This window comes from Rutidosis leptorrhynchoides, chromosome 1 (genome assembly GCF_046630445.1).
Source record: "Rutidosis leptorrhynchoides isolate AG116_Rl617_1_P2 chromosome 1, CSIRO_AGI_Rlap_v1, whole genome shotgun sequence".
Lineage (NCBI taxonomy): Eukaryota > Viridiplantae > Streptophyta > Magnoliopsida > Asterales > Asteraceae > Rutidosis > Rutidosis leptorrhynchoides.
Genome location: NC_092333.1, coordinates 542,710,280 through 542,728,264, shown reverse-complemented (window position 1 = coordinate 542,728,264; position 17,985 = coordinate 542,710,280). Strand labels below are relative to the sequence as shown.

At 34.3% G+C, this 17,985-nt stretch overlaps 1 protein-coding gene and 1 pseudogene across 1 annotated transcript; both read left to right on the top strand.

Moving 5' to 3' along the window:
- The first annotated feature begins 3,122 nt into the window (after positions 1–3,122).
- Positions 3,123–4,301, top strand: LOC139843063 (mitogen-activated protein kinase kinase kinase 20-like). Its single transcript, XM_071833144.1, has one exon. The coding sequence runs from the start codon at positions 3,123–3,125 to the stop codon at positions 4,299–4,301; it is 1,179 nt and encodes a 392-aa protein (XP_071689245.1).
- Positions 4,302–7,775: 3,474 nt separating this feature from the next.
- LOC139843059 (mitogen-activated protein kinase kinase kinase 20-like) lies at positions 7,776–8,909 on the top strand (annotated as a pseudogene).
- Positions 8,910–17,985: the final 9,076 nt, after the last annotated feature.

Below are 17,985 nucleotides of genomic sequence, written 5' to 3'. Positions count from 1 at the left end.
GAATGAAGATAAATAGCCATCCTGAAAGTGCATACAATGTGTTTGATGAAATGTCTAAGAGAAATGCATTCATATGGTATGAACTTCTTTTACTTGCTACTTTACGTAGTGCTTATCTTTTGTTTGTTTTGTTAATGGAAATATGTATTTGTATATAGATGCTTTGAAGATATATAAAAGCACACTCTACTTTTATTACAAAGATGTTTCTTTCAACCTGTCGGTAGTTATCCATTATTTTCTTATTGTCCTTTTATTTCTAGGTGTTTTATACACTTAATTTGTTTATTATAGATATAGATATTATCTGATTCTAAGAAACCTTTAGATTATAACACTTAGTATTTTCAGCATGAGGTATTAGAAAAGTTTGAACCATTATACTTTCTATTTACTATTGTTATTCAATAGGTTTTCTCAGTATATATATATATATATATATATATATATATATATATATATATATATATATATATATATATATATATATATTTTGTAATTTGTTACAAGGATGTTGTTTAATATACTTACAATTTATCAATGCCATTGGATGGTGAAGTGAAACTGCTGCTAGCCTCCTCAAACGTACAATCGAATACTCCGTATGAGGTAAGATCTGTTGTTGTTAGATTTAAAGTTTTTTTGGTAATTCTTTTTTATTATAATCTGTGTTTGAATATGTGGCTTTGATAGAAATTGATAGTATCATTTGCTTAAATTTTGATAGTCAACTAATTGTAATGGGGATAGAGGTTTTTTTGTTACGGATTTGACACCACACCCTACTGATGTTAACTTTAGAAATTAGTTGGTATATTTTGCAGTAACTTATAGGGCCAAATTACAATATAAAAATAGATAGTAGCCAAATAAAACATATTTTTTGTAGTCATCTACATAGCGACTCTAACTCGAAGCAAACAACATAAATGGATCATAAATGGTCTATTCCTTGGCTAATACTCAGTAGTTCGTAGTATATTATCTTACATTAGCTTCATGTGTTTATTATAATTTTATGTGTAGCTTGCTAGATGTTGAAATACATTGAGATTATGGATGAATTCGGAGTTGTTGGACTTGGGACCTGCAGAAGATACTAATCAAAGGAACAGAAGGTAGGCATTGACATGATATCTATCGTGATACAATGAAATGATGATATATATTGTCCATTAGTTTTTGTTTGTTTGGATCCGGATAAGGAGATGTAAGTTTGAAGGAAAAAAATCTCAATAGCAAATATAGACGATCAACACTACTATCATGTAACACATCTACATTTTTATTATGTTATAATGTTACTTATATAAAGTTTAAATGATAATATATATTTGTTATGATTATTTTAGTAGTTTTTTTTTTATGTTTTCTTTTAACAAAAGTGAATTCACGGGTCTTTAAACTATTAAAATATTATGTATAAAAACATTCAAAGTATTACAAAATACAGGAAGACCGATGCATTTTATTTACACTCAACTGTCCATATGTTTATCAACCTTCCCTTTTTTACTTCGTACATATAATAACTTATACTTGAAAAACCATTCAATTCAATGTCCATCTGTCTTATATTAATAGTCTACTATTCTATTTAAAATGTTTCAAAATAATAGTCGAATTTTATAAATACTCCTTAGATAAAAATAATAAGTTAAAGTTCATTAATACCCTTGACGTTTATTTACATATTAAAACAAAACAAAAAATAAGAAAAGAGTAAATGATAAAATTGCAAAGTAAAGAAAAAGTACAGTGTAATCAGTGGCGGAAGATTATGTAACCCAAAGGGGTATCCGCTCCACCTGGATTTAATGGAGAAAATTTTTTTAGCCATGTTTCGTGTTCCGTTTCCCCGTTTGGAGTTGGTATGGCGTTTAGCCATGGTATGGTTCGATTTAGTTAGCTAGTATTGTTTGTTTACTATTCTCGAACCTTCTATTTTGTTTGTTTCATTGTATCGATTTTAGGTTCTTCATTTTTTTATGAAGGTCATAGCTTTTATAATATTCGTGATTTTAACACACACAAAAAAAAGTGTTATAAATTCAATAAAACGAAAATGTAAAAGTAAAAAACTCTAATTTATAATTCTTTTATGGGTACAAAATGTAAATTTATTTTTAAATTAAAAATAAAAACAAACCTCACCTTAAACTTTCACGGACCTTATCTTCCTATTCGTCTCACATTACTTTTTACCACCTTCACCATTAAACTCGAAATAATATCACGAACAAAACGAAACTAAGTATGTTCAAAACGGACGTTTTTTTAAAAAACGCTATTCGCACCGACATTTCTGCTCGCCCCGAGTTATTTTTCACCGCCGTCACTGTTAAACTCGAAATTACTTTACGAACAAAACGAAACTAGCTACTTTCGAAACAGACACTTTTTAAAAAACGCTAAACACACCGACATTTAAAATGGGACTTAACACATGGGTCGTTTTCTCTTCTGTAAATACATAACACTACGTTAAATATGAATACGTAAGTCGAAAGGTCTCGCCGCATCGCGCGGGCTGATCTGGATCCCGTTATACCACATTTTTAGGTACATCAACGACATACTTAGGACATTAGTGTCAGAACAATCGTCATTTAAATATTGACGACAGCTATAAAAATATATAAAAAAGTTAATATATAACTAATATTAAAAATTCCAGTAACTGTATTTCCATTTTAATAACACGTATTTTGATTTAATGTGATATACAACATCAATATTATTTCCCGTGTTAATAGAAACGTAAGCGCAAAGAAAAATGCGAACGTACAAACAATATGGTAAATCCCACATTGAACTCCACACTATTGCTTTCATGCTTTGTGCAAACGCAAACTTACCGTTATTCCGTTAAATATATACACCGTATATCTATACTTCCCTTTTTAGATTTTTGTGTGTATACATGTATCTATATATGTATCGATATACGTATATATATATCTCTACTGCTGCTCTATAATCTCATATCATCTCACAAACTCTTGTCAATTTCGCACACTTTCTTTCGTCTTTAATAAAACCCTAATTTCATCGTTCAATCAGTAACCAACAAATACGTATATACTGCTGCGCCCGCATTTTCTTCATAATTTTAATCCCTAATGAAGATTAAGATGAAGAACAATAAAAGAAGTTTTGTTGGTGACGATTGTGTTGATGTGATCATGAAGAAAAGTAAGCAAAAAATAATGAAGAATTATAATATTGTGCAGAAAAATCCGTACGGAGATGGAGTTTCATGGTTTAGAGGAGCAATGATTGGTCAAGGAGGTTACGGGCGTGTGTTTTTAGCCAATTTGAAAAACCCTAGTTATAGTTACAGTTTGTTTCCACCGATTATGGCCGTTAAATCTGCAGAAGTATCGGTTTCGTGTTCGTTACAGAAGGAGAAACAAGTTATGGACAACATTCGCGGTTGTCCGAATGTGATCGAGTGCTTCGGGGAAGAGTTTACAGATGGCGAAAACGGACAGATGGTTTATAATTTGTTACTGGAGTATGGGTCTGGTGGGACCCTAGCTGATCTCATCAACAAATCTGATGGTAAAGGGTTGTGGGAATGTGAGGTTAAGGGTTACGCTAGATCGATTTTGAAAGGGTTGAGTTACATTCATAAGAAAGGGTATGTTCATTGCGATATGAAGCCGGATAATGTAATTCTTGTGGAGAGTTATGAAAAAAGTGGCGGTTTTATCGCTAAGGTTGGGGATTTAGGGTTAGCGAAACGGGTTAGGGGTAATTCGGGTCCTTATTTAAGGGGTACGAGGAAGTATTTATCACCCGAGGCGTTGAGTCGTGGGGATCAAGGGCCTGCGAGTGATATTTGGGCGTTTGGTTGTGTCATGTTTGAGATGCTGACTGGAAAATTTTCGGGTCAAGAGTTGGGTGAATTGGATGAGATTCTGAGACAATTTGGTGTGTCGAAAAATGGGAGGAGTTTTTTGAAGGGTTGTTTGTGTGTTAATGTTATGAAGAGATTAAGTGCTGATATGTTGTTAAATCATTCCTTCTTGAAAGGAGTATGTGATGATGATGATGTTAATGAGGTTGACGAGTCAGAACATGTGAGTTTCGACACAAATGCTATCGCATCAACATCATCGTACTATGATGATGATGATGATGGTGGTGGTGGTGGTGGTGGATCGAGCTGTAGTTCGTGTTCTTGGCCGGAATTAGGGGAAGTTTATGGCGGTTATAAAGTTGAAGAGATTAGGGCGGCTAGGTTTTGTGAAGTAGATCGATTTCAGGCATCTTCAACATTAGTCAAGGGATTTTAGTTAACAAGATTGTATTGATTGTGAGAATTTTAAAGTAGGGATCATTAATTAGTTCATTGATTATTGATACTGTTGTAATTTGGTACGTAAACAACACTTTGTTGTAGTGTAAAGATTATTGCAGATAATCTTAATGTTGAAATATAATCAGATCATTTATTCTTGGTGCCAAAGTTTGTCATTATCTGTTCATGTCTTTTGTCACTATCAAAATCTATAAATACAACTACAATATGAACATATTGTACAGTAGAATTAAATAATGAATAAAATTAGTATATTAATCGATTTTAATCGTAAGAATATCTATATTTTGTTCTTGCAAAAGTATTATTTCTTCTTAAAATAACCAGTAAATAAACAAGGTGACTAGTAATAAATTATGTACACTTAACATTGTTGATTTGGAAATCTCTTAATTATGATGGGTTGTTGTAAAAGTAAAAAAGATATGAAATCCCACTTTGGCTAAATATATTAAAGTGGAATAAAGTTTTAAAGCAAGTGAAAAGGGAGGGATCTCTCAGTATATGTGTTTAGTAAATCTTTTATCTTCTATATATTATAGCAAAAGCTATGTTAGCAAAAATCAAGTTGTCTAAATGTCAACATGACAAAATTTATATAACTGTTAGATTGAGTAAGAGCTTTGATGTAGAGCCATTGGATCAAATTTAAAAAGAAAGATTTGCTTATATCATATTACCGTACTTATCAATTTGTCAATTACTATATTTTTTACCCTTTTTCCTATCGATTGTGTGGATGAAATAACATACATCAGTAATGCAGCGATACTGCAAGAGAAGCAGGCGCAAATCGATAACTCTATCAAAGAATTAGACTTGGAATATATAAAGTATAACGGCAGAGAAAACCAAGGAACTTTTGCTGAGAACATTGAACTTTGAGAATGCTTTTATTGAAGTTGTCACAGTCAAGTTGTTGATGAAACTAGTGTTCAATTAAAAGTTCTGCCTTCCTTATACTTTCAGCCTTCAAAGTTTCATACTTTAACCACATGATATATCCTAACTACTTAACCGAATTTTTACAAGAGGGTACTATTATTCTCACAAGAATTTTTGGTCCTTTTTAATTTTATCTAGGGAACTGCTATGAATATGGCAAAAGAGGTAGTCAGGTTACAGATCAAGAAATTTGAAAATGTTGAATCTAAACTGCAGGATGTGTTAGGATTCAAGTATACATCTATTTGTTTTTGCATGTGGCACTTTATTAATCCAGTTAGTTCCCACCTTCCGATTTGCTTATTTTATTGTATCTGCGTATTATGACAGGGCACAAACTTTATAATGCTAGAATCAGTGTGACAAAAGGTGATGACGTTTTGGAAGGAGACATGATATATAGTTAAGAAGAAATACAATATCTGCAGTTTACTACTAAGCTAGGTGCTCAATGAGATTGGAATTAGTGTCAGTCTTTCTTCTTGAGGCTATGATCTTTACTTGGCCCTACTTTAAATCTTTGTACTTAATATGAAAGTTTTAATGCTTTTAATGCTTCTTGTGTCTGTCCAACGTATTGATGATATTGATTTGGTCAAAACTTACTCATAAGGGATCTGACATTGCAATTGCAATTATTATAACTTGATGGAGTATGACAACCATTCCATGGTTGGATGTTAACTTACTTGATTTGTACATAGAGTCATGCTGGAAATCTGTTTCGTACCAACAAGATTGTTCTCTTTTAATTCAAACTTGTATTGTTGCACATACTTCGATTAATAATGCAATGCACCTAACAATACAAGAATTCAAAGTGAAAAATGTTAGCTTTTGATGACGCTATTAAAGACTACCATTTGGAGAAACCAGAACTAGCGTCAATAATATACAACGATTTAACATTTTATATAACTTTCTGATGAGAATTACATGCTAATGGTGTTAAACTATTATATTTATCCGTGTTAAGTTAGCTCATGTTCTATGTATGTTGGGCTTAGCCCATTAGCTATTGCTAGAGTTAATGGCTATATATGCCTTGCTATGTACTATTTCAAATTGGATCTCACGTCTACACCACTTAAGCCGATATACATAAAAGTGTTGTACACTTGAATAAGAGTGACTTGCAAGTCAATACACAACCATTATATACATTTATAGATATCAATCTACATTTTGGAGCTTTACCTTTATAGAATAATTTTTTAAAATAAAAATATTCCAAATGCTACTACAAAAATTTATATATATCAATTTACAAAATTTGTAACATGTTTGTTCATAATTGTAAGTCCCAAATTGAACTCCGTTGTTGCTTTGTGCCAAATATGTTCATAATGGTAAGTCCCAAATTTGTGACATGTTATTTTATCAACACCGTTTTTCATGATTATACATGTACATATTTATATATTTTTTTCTCACTAAAAGATAAAACGTAAGTGCAAAAAAAATAAAAATTACGTAGAACAATTTATGGCAAGTCCCAAATTGAACTCCGTTGTTGCTTTGTGCCAAAGCAAACTTATACCCAGTGCGACCGTTAAATATATATACACACACCGTGTATAATACTACTAGTTATTAATTAACTAGCAAAATGGGCCCGCGCGATGCTGTGGGGCTTCTGGGTTGCGCATTCATAGTTAACGGAGCGTTATGTATTTACATAATAGATAGTACCTAGGTGTGTGTATGTATTAAATATATCCGAGATATTTAGCGTTTTTTTTAGAAGTATCCGTTTCGCGTATAGTTAGTCCCGTTGTGTTCATAAGGTTTTTTTGAGTTGAACGGTGTGTTCGAAAAAATTTAACGCGAGGCGAGCGGAAAGATATGTCCCGTTGAAAATATGGGTGAAGTTTAATTAAGATTTGTAATTAAAATATTAAGTTTCATGTTTAACCCCTGAAAGAGGGGCTGTATTTGAAAGTTGGGTAAAAGTTGAGGGGGTGTTTGATTTTTTTCTCCTCCTTTTCCACTATTGTCGTTTTGAAATTTTTTTTGGAGGGTTGGGGTTAAAACGACCAAAACTCTCGTGGGGTTTACTATTGTCGTTTTGAAAATCTTTTTGGGGGGTTGGGGTTAAAACGACCAAAACTCTCGTGGGGGTTTTGAAATTTTTTTTGGAGGGTTGGGGTTAAAACGACCAAAACTCTCGTGGGGTTTACTATTGTCGTTTTGAAATTTTTTTTGGGGGGTTGGGGTTAAAACGACCAAAACTCTCGTGGGGTTTAGTATGTAAGGGTAATTAATTAATTAATTAATTAATACAATACCGGTAGTAGATAAGCGAGTCCCTGTTTCATATCATCTCACAAACCCATACCAATTTTGAATTTCATACACTTTCGCTCTTCTTTCATAAACCCTAATTTCATCCTTTCCGTCTCATAATTGTTCTAGTAATAACACATACACGCACTACTGCGCGCATCTGCAACAACACACAGCATTTTTATTCTATTTTCCATACAATTAACCCCTAATCCAGATGAATAACAATAAACGAAGTTCTGTTGGTGAAGATTGCGTTAATTTGGTCAAAATAATTAAGCAAGAAACCACGAAGTATAATGTGCAGAAAAATACGTACGGAGATGGAGTTTCGTGGTTTAGGGGCGCCATGATCGGTAACGGAGGTTACGGAATTGTTTATTTAGCGAATTTGAAAAACCCTAATTGTAGTTACAGTTTGTATCCATCGATTATGGCGGTGAAATCTGCAGAAATATCGGTTTCGTGTTCGTTACAGAAGGAGAAACAAGTTATGGACAATATTCGCGGTTGTCCGAATTTAATCGAGTGTTTTGGTGACGAGATTACAATTGGGGAAAACGGACAGATGGTTTATAATTTGTTATTGGAGTATGGGTCTGGTGGGACCCTAGCTGATATGATGAAGAAATCTAATGGTAAAGGGTTGATGGAATATGATGTTAAAGGTTACGCTTGATCGATTTTGAAAGGGTTAAGTCATATTCATAGGAAAGGGCATGTTCATTGTGAAATGAAACCGGATAATGTAATTCTTGCGGAAAGTTTTGGAAAAAGTGGTGGTTTTATCGCTAAGGTTGGGGATTTAGGGTTAGCGAAACGGGTTAGGAGTAATTCAGGTCCTTATTTGAGGGGAACCCGTAAGTATTTATCGCCCGAAGCATTGATCAATGGGGATCAAGGGCCTGCGAGTGATATTTGGGCGTTTGGTTGTATCGTGTTTGAGATGTTGACTGGGAAATCGCTTTGGTGTTCGGGTCAAAATTTGAGTATCGATGAGATTTTGAGACGAATTGGAGTATCTAAAGAAGGGTTGAGTTTTATGAAAGGTTGTTTGTGTGTTAAGGTTATGAGTAGATTAACGGCTGATATGTTGTTAAATCATCCTTTCTTGAAAGTAGTATGTGATGATGATGTTAATGAGGTTAACGAGTCGTTACAACACGAGAGTTTGGGCATAAACGCTATCGCGTTAACATCATCGTACTATGATGATGATGGATCGAGCTGTAGTTCGTGTTATTGGTCGGAAGAGGAAGTTTATGGCGTCGAAAGTGAAGAGATCGCGCACACTAGGTTTCTTGAAGTACAGCGATTTCGGGCATCTTCTTCAGCAGTGAAGGGATTATAATTAGTTAACAAGTTTAAGTTGATATCTTAAGTAGGGATCATTAACTCATTGATTATTTGAACTGTTGATAATTACAGTATGTATATTGGTAACGTACAGACAACACTTAGTTGTGATGTAAACGCTATTGTAGACAATGATCTTAATGTTGAAATCAGGGACGGAGCTTGAAGATTAACTTGAGGGTGGCCGAGTTAATCAAGCAAAACATGTAATGCCAATAACACGCCCGCATGCGCATGCACACACACACACACACACACATATGTGTATATATATAAAGCATTTACCGTTAAATAATAAAGAATGCTATACGACTCAACTCGACGACCCTTAACGTTCTTACCTTTTGGGGTTTATATTTGATCTCTTGCCGTTTAAATTTGCTAGATTACTAATAAGAAAAGTATGTTGTAGTTTTTATTTTTAAATTTTTATAACAGAAGAGATGTACTGGGCAAGAAGACAAAATGAACCAAAATATTTAATTTCTTAAATTCTTTGAATTGAAGCTTTCAGTAGGTTACCTATAACGTAATGGCCCATTGCATACTCTTTCCAATATTTAATTAGTCCATATAAACTAGAAAATGGCCATACGAAAATGTTTTGTGAGGTGGCCGGGTGTAGTGACCCGAACTTATCCATGTTTATATATATTAATTGAGATTGATATTTATATGATTAAATGTTTCCAACATGTTAAGCAATCAAACTTGTTAAGACTTGATTAATTGAAATATGTTTCATATAGACAATTGACCACCCAAGTTGACCGGTGATTCACGAACGTTAAAACTTGTAAAAACTATATGATGACATATATATGGATATATATATAGTTAACATGATACTATGATAAGTAAACATATCATTAAGTATATTAACAATGAACTACATATGTAAAAACAAGACTACTAACTTAATGATTTTTTAAACAAGACATATATGTAACGATTATCGTTGTAAAGACATTTAATGTATATATATCATATTAAGAGATATTCATACATGATAATATCATGATAATATAATAATTTAAAATCTCATTTGATATTATAAACATTGGTTTAACAACATTTAACAAGATCGTTAACCTAAAGGTTTCAAAACAACACTTACATGTAACGACTAACGATAACTTAACGACTCAGTTAAAATGTATATACATGTAGTTTTTTAATATGTATTTATACACTTTTGAAAGACTTCAATACACTTATCAAAATACTTCTACTTAACAAAAATGCTTACAATTACATCCTCGTTCAGTTTCATCAACAATTCTACTCGTATGCACCCGTATTCGTACTCGTACAATACACAGCTTTTAGATGTATGTACTATTGGTATATACACTCCAATGATCAGCTCTTAGCAGCCCATGTGAGTCACCTAACACATGTGGGAACCATCATTTGGCAACTAGCATGAAATATCTCATAAAATTACAAAAATATGAGTAATCATTCATGACTTATTTACATGAAAACAAAATTACATATCCTTTATATCTAATCCATACACCAACGACCAAAAACACCTAAAAACACTTTCATTCTTCAATTTTCTTCATCTAATTGATCTCTCTCAAGTTCTATCTTCAAGTTCTAAGTGTTCTTCATAAATTCTACAAATTCTAGTTACATAAAATCAAGAATACTTTCAAGTTTGCTAGCTCACTTCCAATCTTGTAAGGTGATCATCCAACCTCAAGAAATCTTTGTTTCTTACAGTAGGTTATCATTCTAATACAAGGTAATAATCATATTCAAACTTTGGTTCAATTTCTATAACTATAACAATCTTATTTCAAGTGATGATCTTACTTGAACTTGTTTTCGTGTCATGATTCTGCTTCAAGAACTTCGAGCCATCCAAGGATCCGTTGAAGCTAGATCCATTTTTCTCTTTTCCAGTAGGTTTATCCAAGGAACTTAAGGTAGTAATGATGTTCATAACATCATTCGATTCATATATATAAAACTATCTTATTCGAAGGTTTAAACTCGTAATCACTAGAACATAGTTTAGTTAATTCTAAACTTGTTCGCAAACAAAAGTTAATCCTTCTAACTTGACTTTTAAAATTAACTAAACACATGTTCTATATCTATATGATATGCTAACTTAATGATTTAAAACCTGGAAACACGAAAAACACCGTAAAACCGGATTTACGCCGTCGTAGTAACACCGCGGGCTGTTTTGGGTTAGTTAATTAAAAACTATGATAAACTTTGATTTCAAAGTTTTTATTCTGAGAAAATGATTTTTATTATGAACATGAAACTATATCCAAAAAATATGGTTAAACTCAAAGTGGAAGTATGTTTTCTAAAATGGTCATCTAGACGTCGTTCTTTCGACTGAAATGACTACCTTTACAAAAACGACTTGTAACTTATTTTTCCGACTATAAACCTATACTTTTTCTGTTTAGATTCATAAAATAAAGTTCAATATGAAACCATAGCAATTTGATTCACTCAAAACGGATTTAAAATGAAGAAGTTATGGGTAAAACAAGATTGGATAATTTTTCTCATTTTAGCTACGTGAAAATTGGTAACAAATCTATTCCAACCATAACTTAATCAACTTGTATTGTATATTATGTAATCTTGAGATACCATAGACACGTATACAATGTTTCGATCTATCATGTCGACACATCTATATATATATCGGAACAACCATAGACACTCTATATGTGAATGTTGGAGTTAGCTATACAGGGTTGAGGTTGATTCCAAAATATATATAGTTTGAGTTGTGATCAATACTGAGATACGTATACACTGGGTCGTGGATTGATTCAAGATAATATTTATCGATTTATTTCTGTACATCTAACTGTGGATAACTAGTTGTAGGTTACTAACGAGGACAGCTGACTTAATAAACTTAAAACATCAAAATATATTAAAAGTGTTGTAAATATATTTTGAACATACTTTGATATATATGTATATATTGTTATAGGTTCGTGAATCAACCAGTGGTCAAGTCTTACTTCCCGACGAAGTAAAAATCTGTGAAAGTGAGTTATAGTCCCACTTTTAAAATCTAATATTTTTGGGATGAGAATACATGCAGGTTTTATAAATGATTTACAAAATAGACACAAATACGTGAAACTACATTCTATGGTTGAATTATCGAAATCGAATATGCCCCTTTTTATTAAGTCTGGTAATCTAAGAATTAGGGAACAGACACCCTAATTGATGCGAATCCTAAAGATAGATCTATTGGGCCTAACAAACCCCGTCCAAAGTACCGGATGCTTTAGTACTTCGAAATTTATATCATATCCGAAGGGTGTCCCGGAATGATGGGGATATTCTTATATATTCATCTTGTGAATGTCGGTTACCAGGTGTTCACCATATGAATGATTTTTATCTCTATGTATGGGATGTGTATTGAAATGTGAAATCTTGTGGTCTATTATTATGATTTGATATATATAGGTTAAACCTATAACTCACCAACATTTGTGTTGACGTTTTAAGCATGTTTATTCTCAGGTGATTATTAAGAGCTTCCGCTGTCGCATACTTAAATAAGGACGAGATTTGGAGTCCATGCTTGTATGATATTGTGTAAAAACTGCATTCAAGAAACTTATTTTGTTGTAACATATTTGTATTGTAAACCATTATGTAATGGTCGTGTGTAAACAGAATATTTTAGATTATCATTATTTGATAATCTACGTAAAGCTTTTTAAACCTTTATTGATGAAATAAAGGTTATGGTTTGTTTTAAAATGAATGCAGTCTTTGAAAAACGTCTCATATAGAGGTCAAAACCTCGCAACAAAATCAATTAATATGGAACGTTTTTAATCAATAAGAACGGGACATTTCAGTTGGTATCCGAGCGTTGGTCTTAGAGAACCAGAATTTTGAATTAGTGTGTCTTATCGAGTTTGTTAGGATGCATTAGTGAGTCTGGACTTCGACCGTGTTTACTTGAAAAATGATTGCTTAACAAATTTTGTTGGAAACTATATATTTTTAACATGTGAATATTATGTGATATATTAATCTCTTAACGCGTTTGATATTATGTGATAGATGTCTACCTCTAGAACAAGTCCCATTGACTCACCTAATAATAATGAAGAGTCAAATGTAAATTGGAATGATTCGTGGACTGATTCACAAGTTCCCGAAGAGGAACCGGAAGAAGAGTCGGAACCGGAAGAAGAATCGGAACCGGAAGAAGAATCGGAACCGGATGAAGAAATAGAACCGGTGGGGGAAATAATAAAACGGTTAAGTAAAAGAAAATCCTCAACCAACCGACCAAGGTTAATTATGGTCAATGGTGTTTCCGCCAAGGAAACAAAATATTGGGAGGATTACCAATTCTCCGATGAATCGGATTCCGACGAGAATTCCGATGATGTTATAGAAATTACCCCAACTGAATTTAAAAAGGCAAAAGAAAATAATAAGGGAAAGGGCATAAAAATAGAGAAATCTAATTCCAACCCCGATGAACTTTATATGTATCGTCAACCCCCGAAGTCCTTAAGTTGTAACAATGACCCGGGAACCTCTAAACCACCAGGTTTTTCTAAACCAATGTGGAAAACGACGGCTCGTATTAGGGGAACATCATATATCCCTAGAAACTTGGCAAAACGAACCAAAACCGAAGAAGAAGAAACAAGCGAGTCGGAATAAGATAGTTGTATTCGTATGGTGTAATATATGTAATATAGTGTGCCTATGCTTTATGATATATGTAAAAATTGCTTGTATTAATAAGTATTTTTTTTATGAATCTAACTCTTGTCTATTTTACAGTATAAAAACACAAAATGGATAGACAACCCAATATTTTAAGAGACCTACCCGGAGACATGATTGATGAAATCTTGTCTAGAGTCGGTCAGAATTCTTCGGCACAACTATTTAAGGCGAGATCAGTTTGTAAGACATTCGAAGAACGTTCCAAGAATGCCTTGGTTTATAAAAGGCTTTCGTTCGAAAGATGGGGGATATCACATTGGGAAATCCATAAGTTACGATGTGTTTACTTTGACACATATATTGCGGGGAACCCAAATGCTATTTTACGCAATGGGTTAAGAAATTATTTTGACTCAATATATCCGAATATTGGACTTCGTGATTTAGAAAAAGCGGCTAACATGCAACATAAAGAAGCATGTTATGCTTACGGATTAGTAATGTTCGCTTCTCACCAAAGTGAGAACAAGAACATCGGGCTACAAATATTAAACAAAACGTTCCCACAAGTGACGGAGTCGGTAATTGGGGTAAGAAATGAGGTTTTTAGATTGTTACGGGACTGTTGGACATTACGTAACCCTCGTCCCTTTGACGACGTTACAACACGCTGTCTTATCAACAGCCATAACGGTTATGTTCTACAAGACCAAGGATGGGAAGTAATCCTAGTAAAACCAGAATGCATGACTTGTTTCTGGACGTATGAATTACGTGTCTTTATTGCCTTTGCTGAACGACTTGTGTACTAGCTAGAATTATCTTCACAACCATCTTGTATCAAATTTATTGTGTGCTATATTTCATGCTATATGTAAAATAAGTGGTATTGTAAGTTTGTAAAATATTGTGTAAAAGTTTGAACGCGAAATATTATTATAATCAGTTTTTCATATAGAATTGTAGTAGTTGAATTGTATATTAGCTACTAAGTATGAACTTAACGGGTAGGTACTACCCGAATTTAAACTTATAAAACGCTAATATGAAGAAAAAGCTTTTATAAATGAGTTCATATTATGCTACGAAATACTATTAACTACTCTTAATATTCTGTATGATTAACTTGTTCCATTTGACTATTTTGAAGGAAATGACACCGACTACTCGACACACCGTGAATATGAATGAAGAGGAATTCCGTACTTTTCTAGCTTCAAACATAGCCGCAGTACAGGCTGCGCTACATACCAACAATAACCTTGGATCTAGCAGTACAGGAAATCGTGTAGGATGCACCTACAAAGAATTCACTGCCTGCAAACCTTTGGAATTTGATGGAACCGAAGGACCGATCGGATTGAAACGGTGGACCGAGAAGGTCGAATCGGTGTTTGCCATAAGTAAGTGTACTGAAGAGGACAAAGTGAAGTACGCTACGCATACCTTCACAGGTTCTGCGTTAACATGGTGGAATACCTATCTAGAGCAAGTGGGACAAGACGATGCGTACGCACTACCGTGGTCAGCATTCAAGCACTTGATGAACGAGAAGTACTGTCCCAGAACCGAGGTCAATAAGCTCAAGACAGAACTTAGAGGGTTACGAACCCAAGGATTTGATATTACCACGTACGAAAGACGATTCACAGAATTGTGCCTATTGTGTCTGGGAGCATTCGAAGATGAGGAAGAGAAGATCGACGCGTTTGTGAAAGGATTACCGGAAAGAATCCAAGAAGATATAAGTTCACATGAGCCCGCCTCCATACAACAGGCATGTAGAATGGCTCACAAATTAGTGAACCAGATTGAAGAAAGAATTAAAGAACAGACTGCTGAAGAGGCCAATGTGAAGCAAGTCAAAAGAAAGTGGGAGGAAAACGGTGATAAGAATCACCAATACAACAACAACAGCAATTACAACAATAATCGCAACAATTATCCCAACAATCGCAACATCAATCGCAACTACAACAAAAGGCCCAACAACAACAACAACAACAACAACAACAATAACAACAGCAACTACAACAATCATCCCAACAATAATAATAACCGCAACAACAAAAACAATCAGAAGCAGCTATGCCAAAGATGTGAAAAGTATCACTCGGGGTTCTGCACCAAATTTTGCAAAAAGTGTAAAAGAAATGGTCATAGCGCGGCGAAGTGTGAGGTCTACGGACCAGGGGTTAATAGAACGAAAGGAACAAATGGTGTCGGAATGAGTAATGGCGGAGCAAGTAGTGTCGGAGCAAGTTATGCCAATGTAGTTTGTTATAAATGTGGAAAACCGGGCCACATTATTAGAAATTGCCCGAACCAGGAGAACACGAATGGACAAGGCCGCGGAAGAGTTTTCAATATTAATGCGGCAGAGGCACAGGAAGACCCGGAGCTTGTTACGGGTACGTTTCTTATTGACAATAAATCTGCTTACGTTTTATTTGATTCGGGTGCGGATAGAAGCTATATGAGTAGAGATTTTTGTGCTAAATTAAGTTGTCCATTGACGCCTTTGGATAGTAAATTTTTACTCGAATTAGCAAATGGTAAATTAATTTCAGCAGATAATATATGTCGGAATCGAGAAATTAAACTGGTTAGCGAAACATTTAAGATTGATTTGATACCAGTAGAGTTAGGGAGTTTCGATGTGATAATCGGTATGGACTGGTTGAAAGGAGTGAAAGCAGAGATCGTTTGTTACAAAAATGCAATTCGCATTATACGAGAAAAAGGAAAACCCTTAATGGTGTACGGAGAAAAGGGCAACACGAAGCTACATCTTATTAGTAATTTGAAGGCACAAAAACTAATAAGAAAAGGTTGCTATGCTGTTCTAGCACACGTTGAGAAAGTACAAACTGAAGAAAAGAGCATCAATGATGTTCCCGTCGCAAAAGAATTTCCCGATGTATTTCCGAAAGAATTACCGGGATTACCCCCACATCGATCCGTTGAATTTCAAATAGATCTTGTACCAGGAGCTGCATCAATAGCTCGTGCTCCTTACAGACTCGCACCCAGCGAGATGAAAGAACTACAAAGCCAATTACAAGAACTTTTAGAGCGTGGTTTCATTCGACCAAGCACATCACCGTGGGGAGCTCCTGTTTTGTTTGTCAAGAAGAAAGATGGTACATTCAGGTTGTGTATCGACTACCGAGAGTTGAAAAAACTTACCATCAAGAACCGCTACCCACTACCAAGAATTGACGACTTATTTGATCAACTACAAGGCTCGTCTGTTTATTCAAAGATTGACTTACTTTCCGGGTATCATCAAATGCGGGTGAAAGAAGATGATATTCCAAAGACTGCTTTCAGAACACGTTACGGTCATTACGAGTTTATGGTCATGCCGTTTGGTTTAACTAATGCACCAGCTGTGTTCATGGACCTTATGAACCGAGTGTGTGGACCATACCTTGACAAGTTTGTCATTGTTTTCATTGATGACATACTTATTTACTCAAAGAATGACCAAGAACACGGTGAACATTTGAGAAAGGTGTTAGAAGTATTGAGGAAGGAAGAATTGTACGCTAAGTTTTCAAAGTGTGCATTTTGGTTGGAAGAAGTTCAATTCCTCGGTCACATAGTGAACAAAGAAGGTATTAAGGTGGATCCGGCAAAGATAGAAACTGTTGAAAAGTGGAAAACCCCGAAAACTCCGAAACACATACGCTAGTTTTTAGGACTAGCTGGTTACTACAGAAGGTTCATCCAAGACTTTTCCAGAATAGCAAAACCCTTGACTGCATTAACGCATAAAGGGAAGAAATTTGAATGGAATGATGAACAAGAGAAAGCGTTTCAGTTATTGAAGAAAAAGCTAACTACGGCACCTATATTGTCATTGCCTGAAGGGAATGATGATTTTGTGATTTATTGTGACGCATCAAAGCAAGGTCTCGGTTGTGTATTAATGCAACGAACGAAGGTGATTGCTTATGCGTCTAGACAATTGAAGATTCACGAACAAAATTATACGACGCATGATTTGGAATTAGGCGTGGTTGTTTATGCATTAAAGACTTGGAGGCACTACTTATATGGGGTCAAAAGTATTATATATACCGACCACAAAAGTCTTCAACACATATTTAATCAGAAACAACTGAATATGAGGCAGCGTAGGTGGATTGAATTATTGAATGATTACGACTTTGAGATTCGTTACCACCCGGGGAAGGCAAATGTGGTAGCCGATGCCTTGAGCAGGAAGGACAGAGAACCCATTCGAGTAAAATCTATGAATATAATGATTCATAATAACCTTACTACTCAAATAAAGGAGGCGCAACAAGGAGTTTTAAAAGAGGGAAATTTAAAGGATGAAATACCCAAAGGATCGGAGA

Coding starts and splice junctions, on each gene's coding strand:
- LOC139843063 (XM_071833144.1), top strand. CDS start 3,123: ATGAAGATTAAGATGAAGAACAATAAAAGAAGTTTTGTTGGTGACGAT.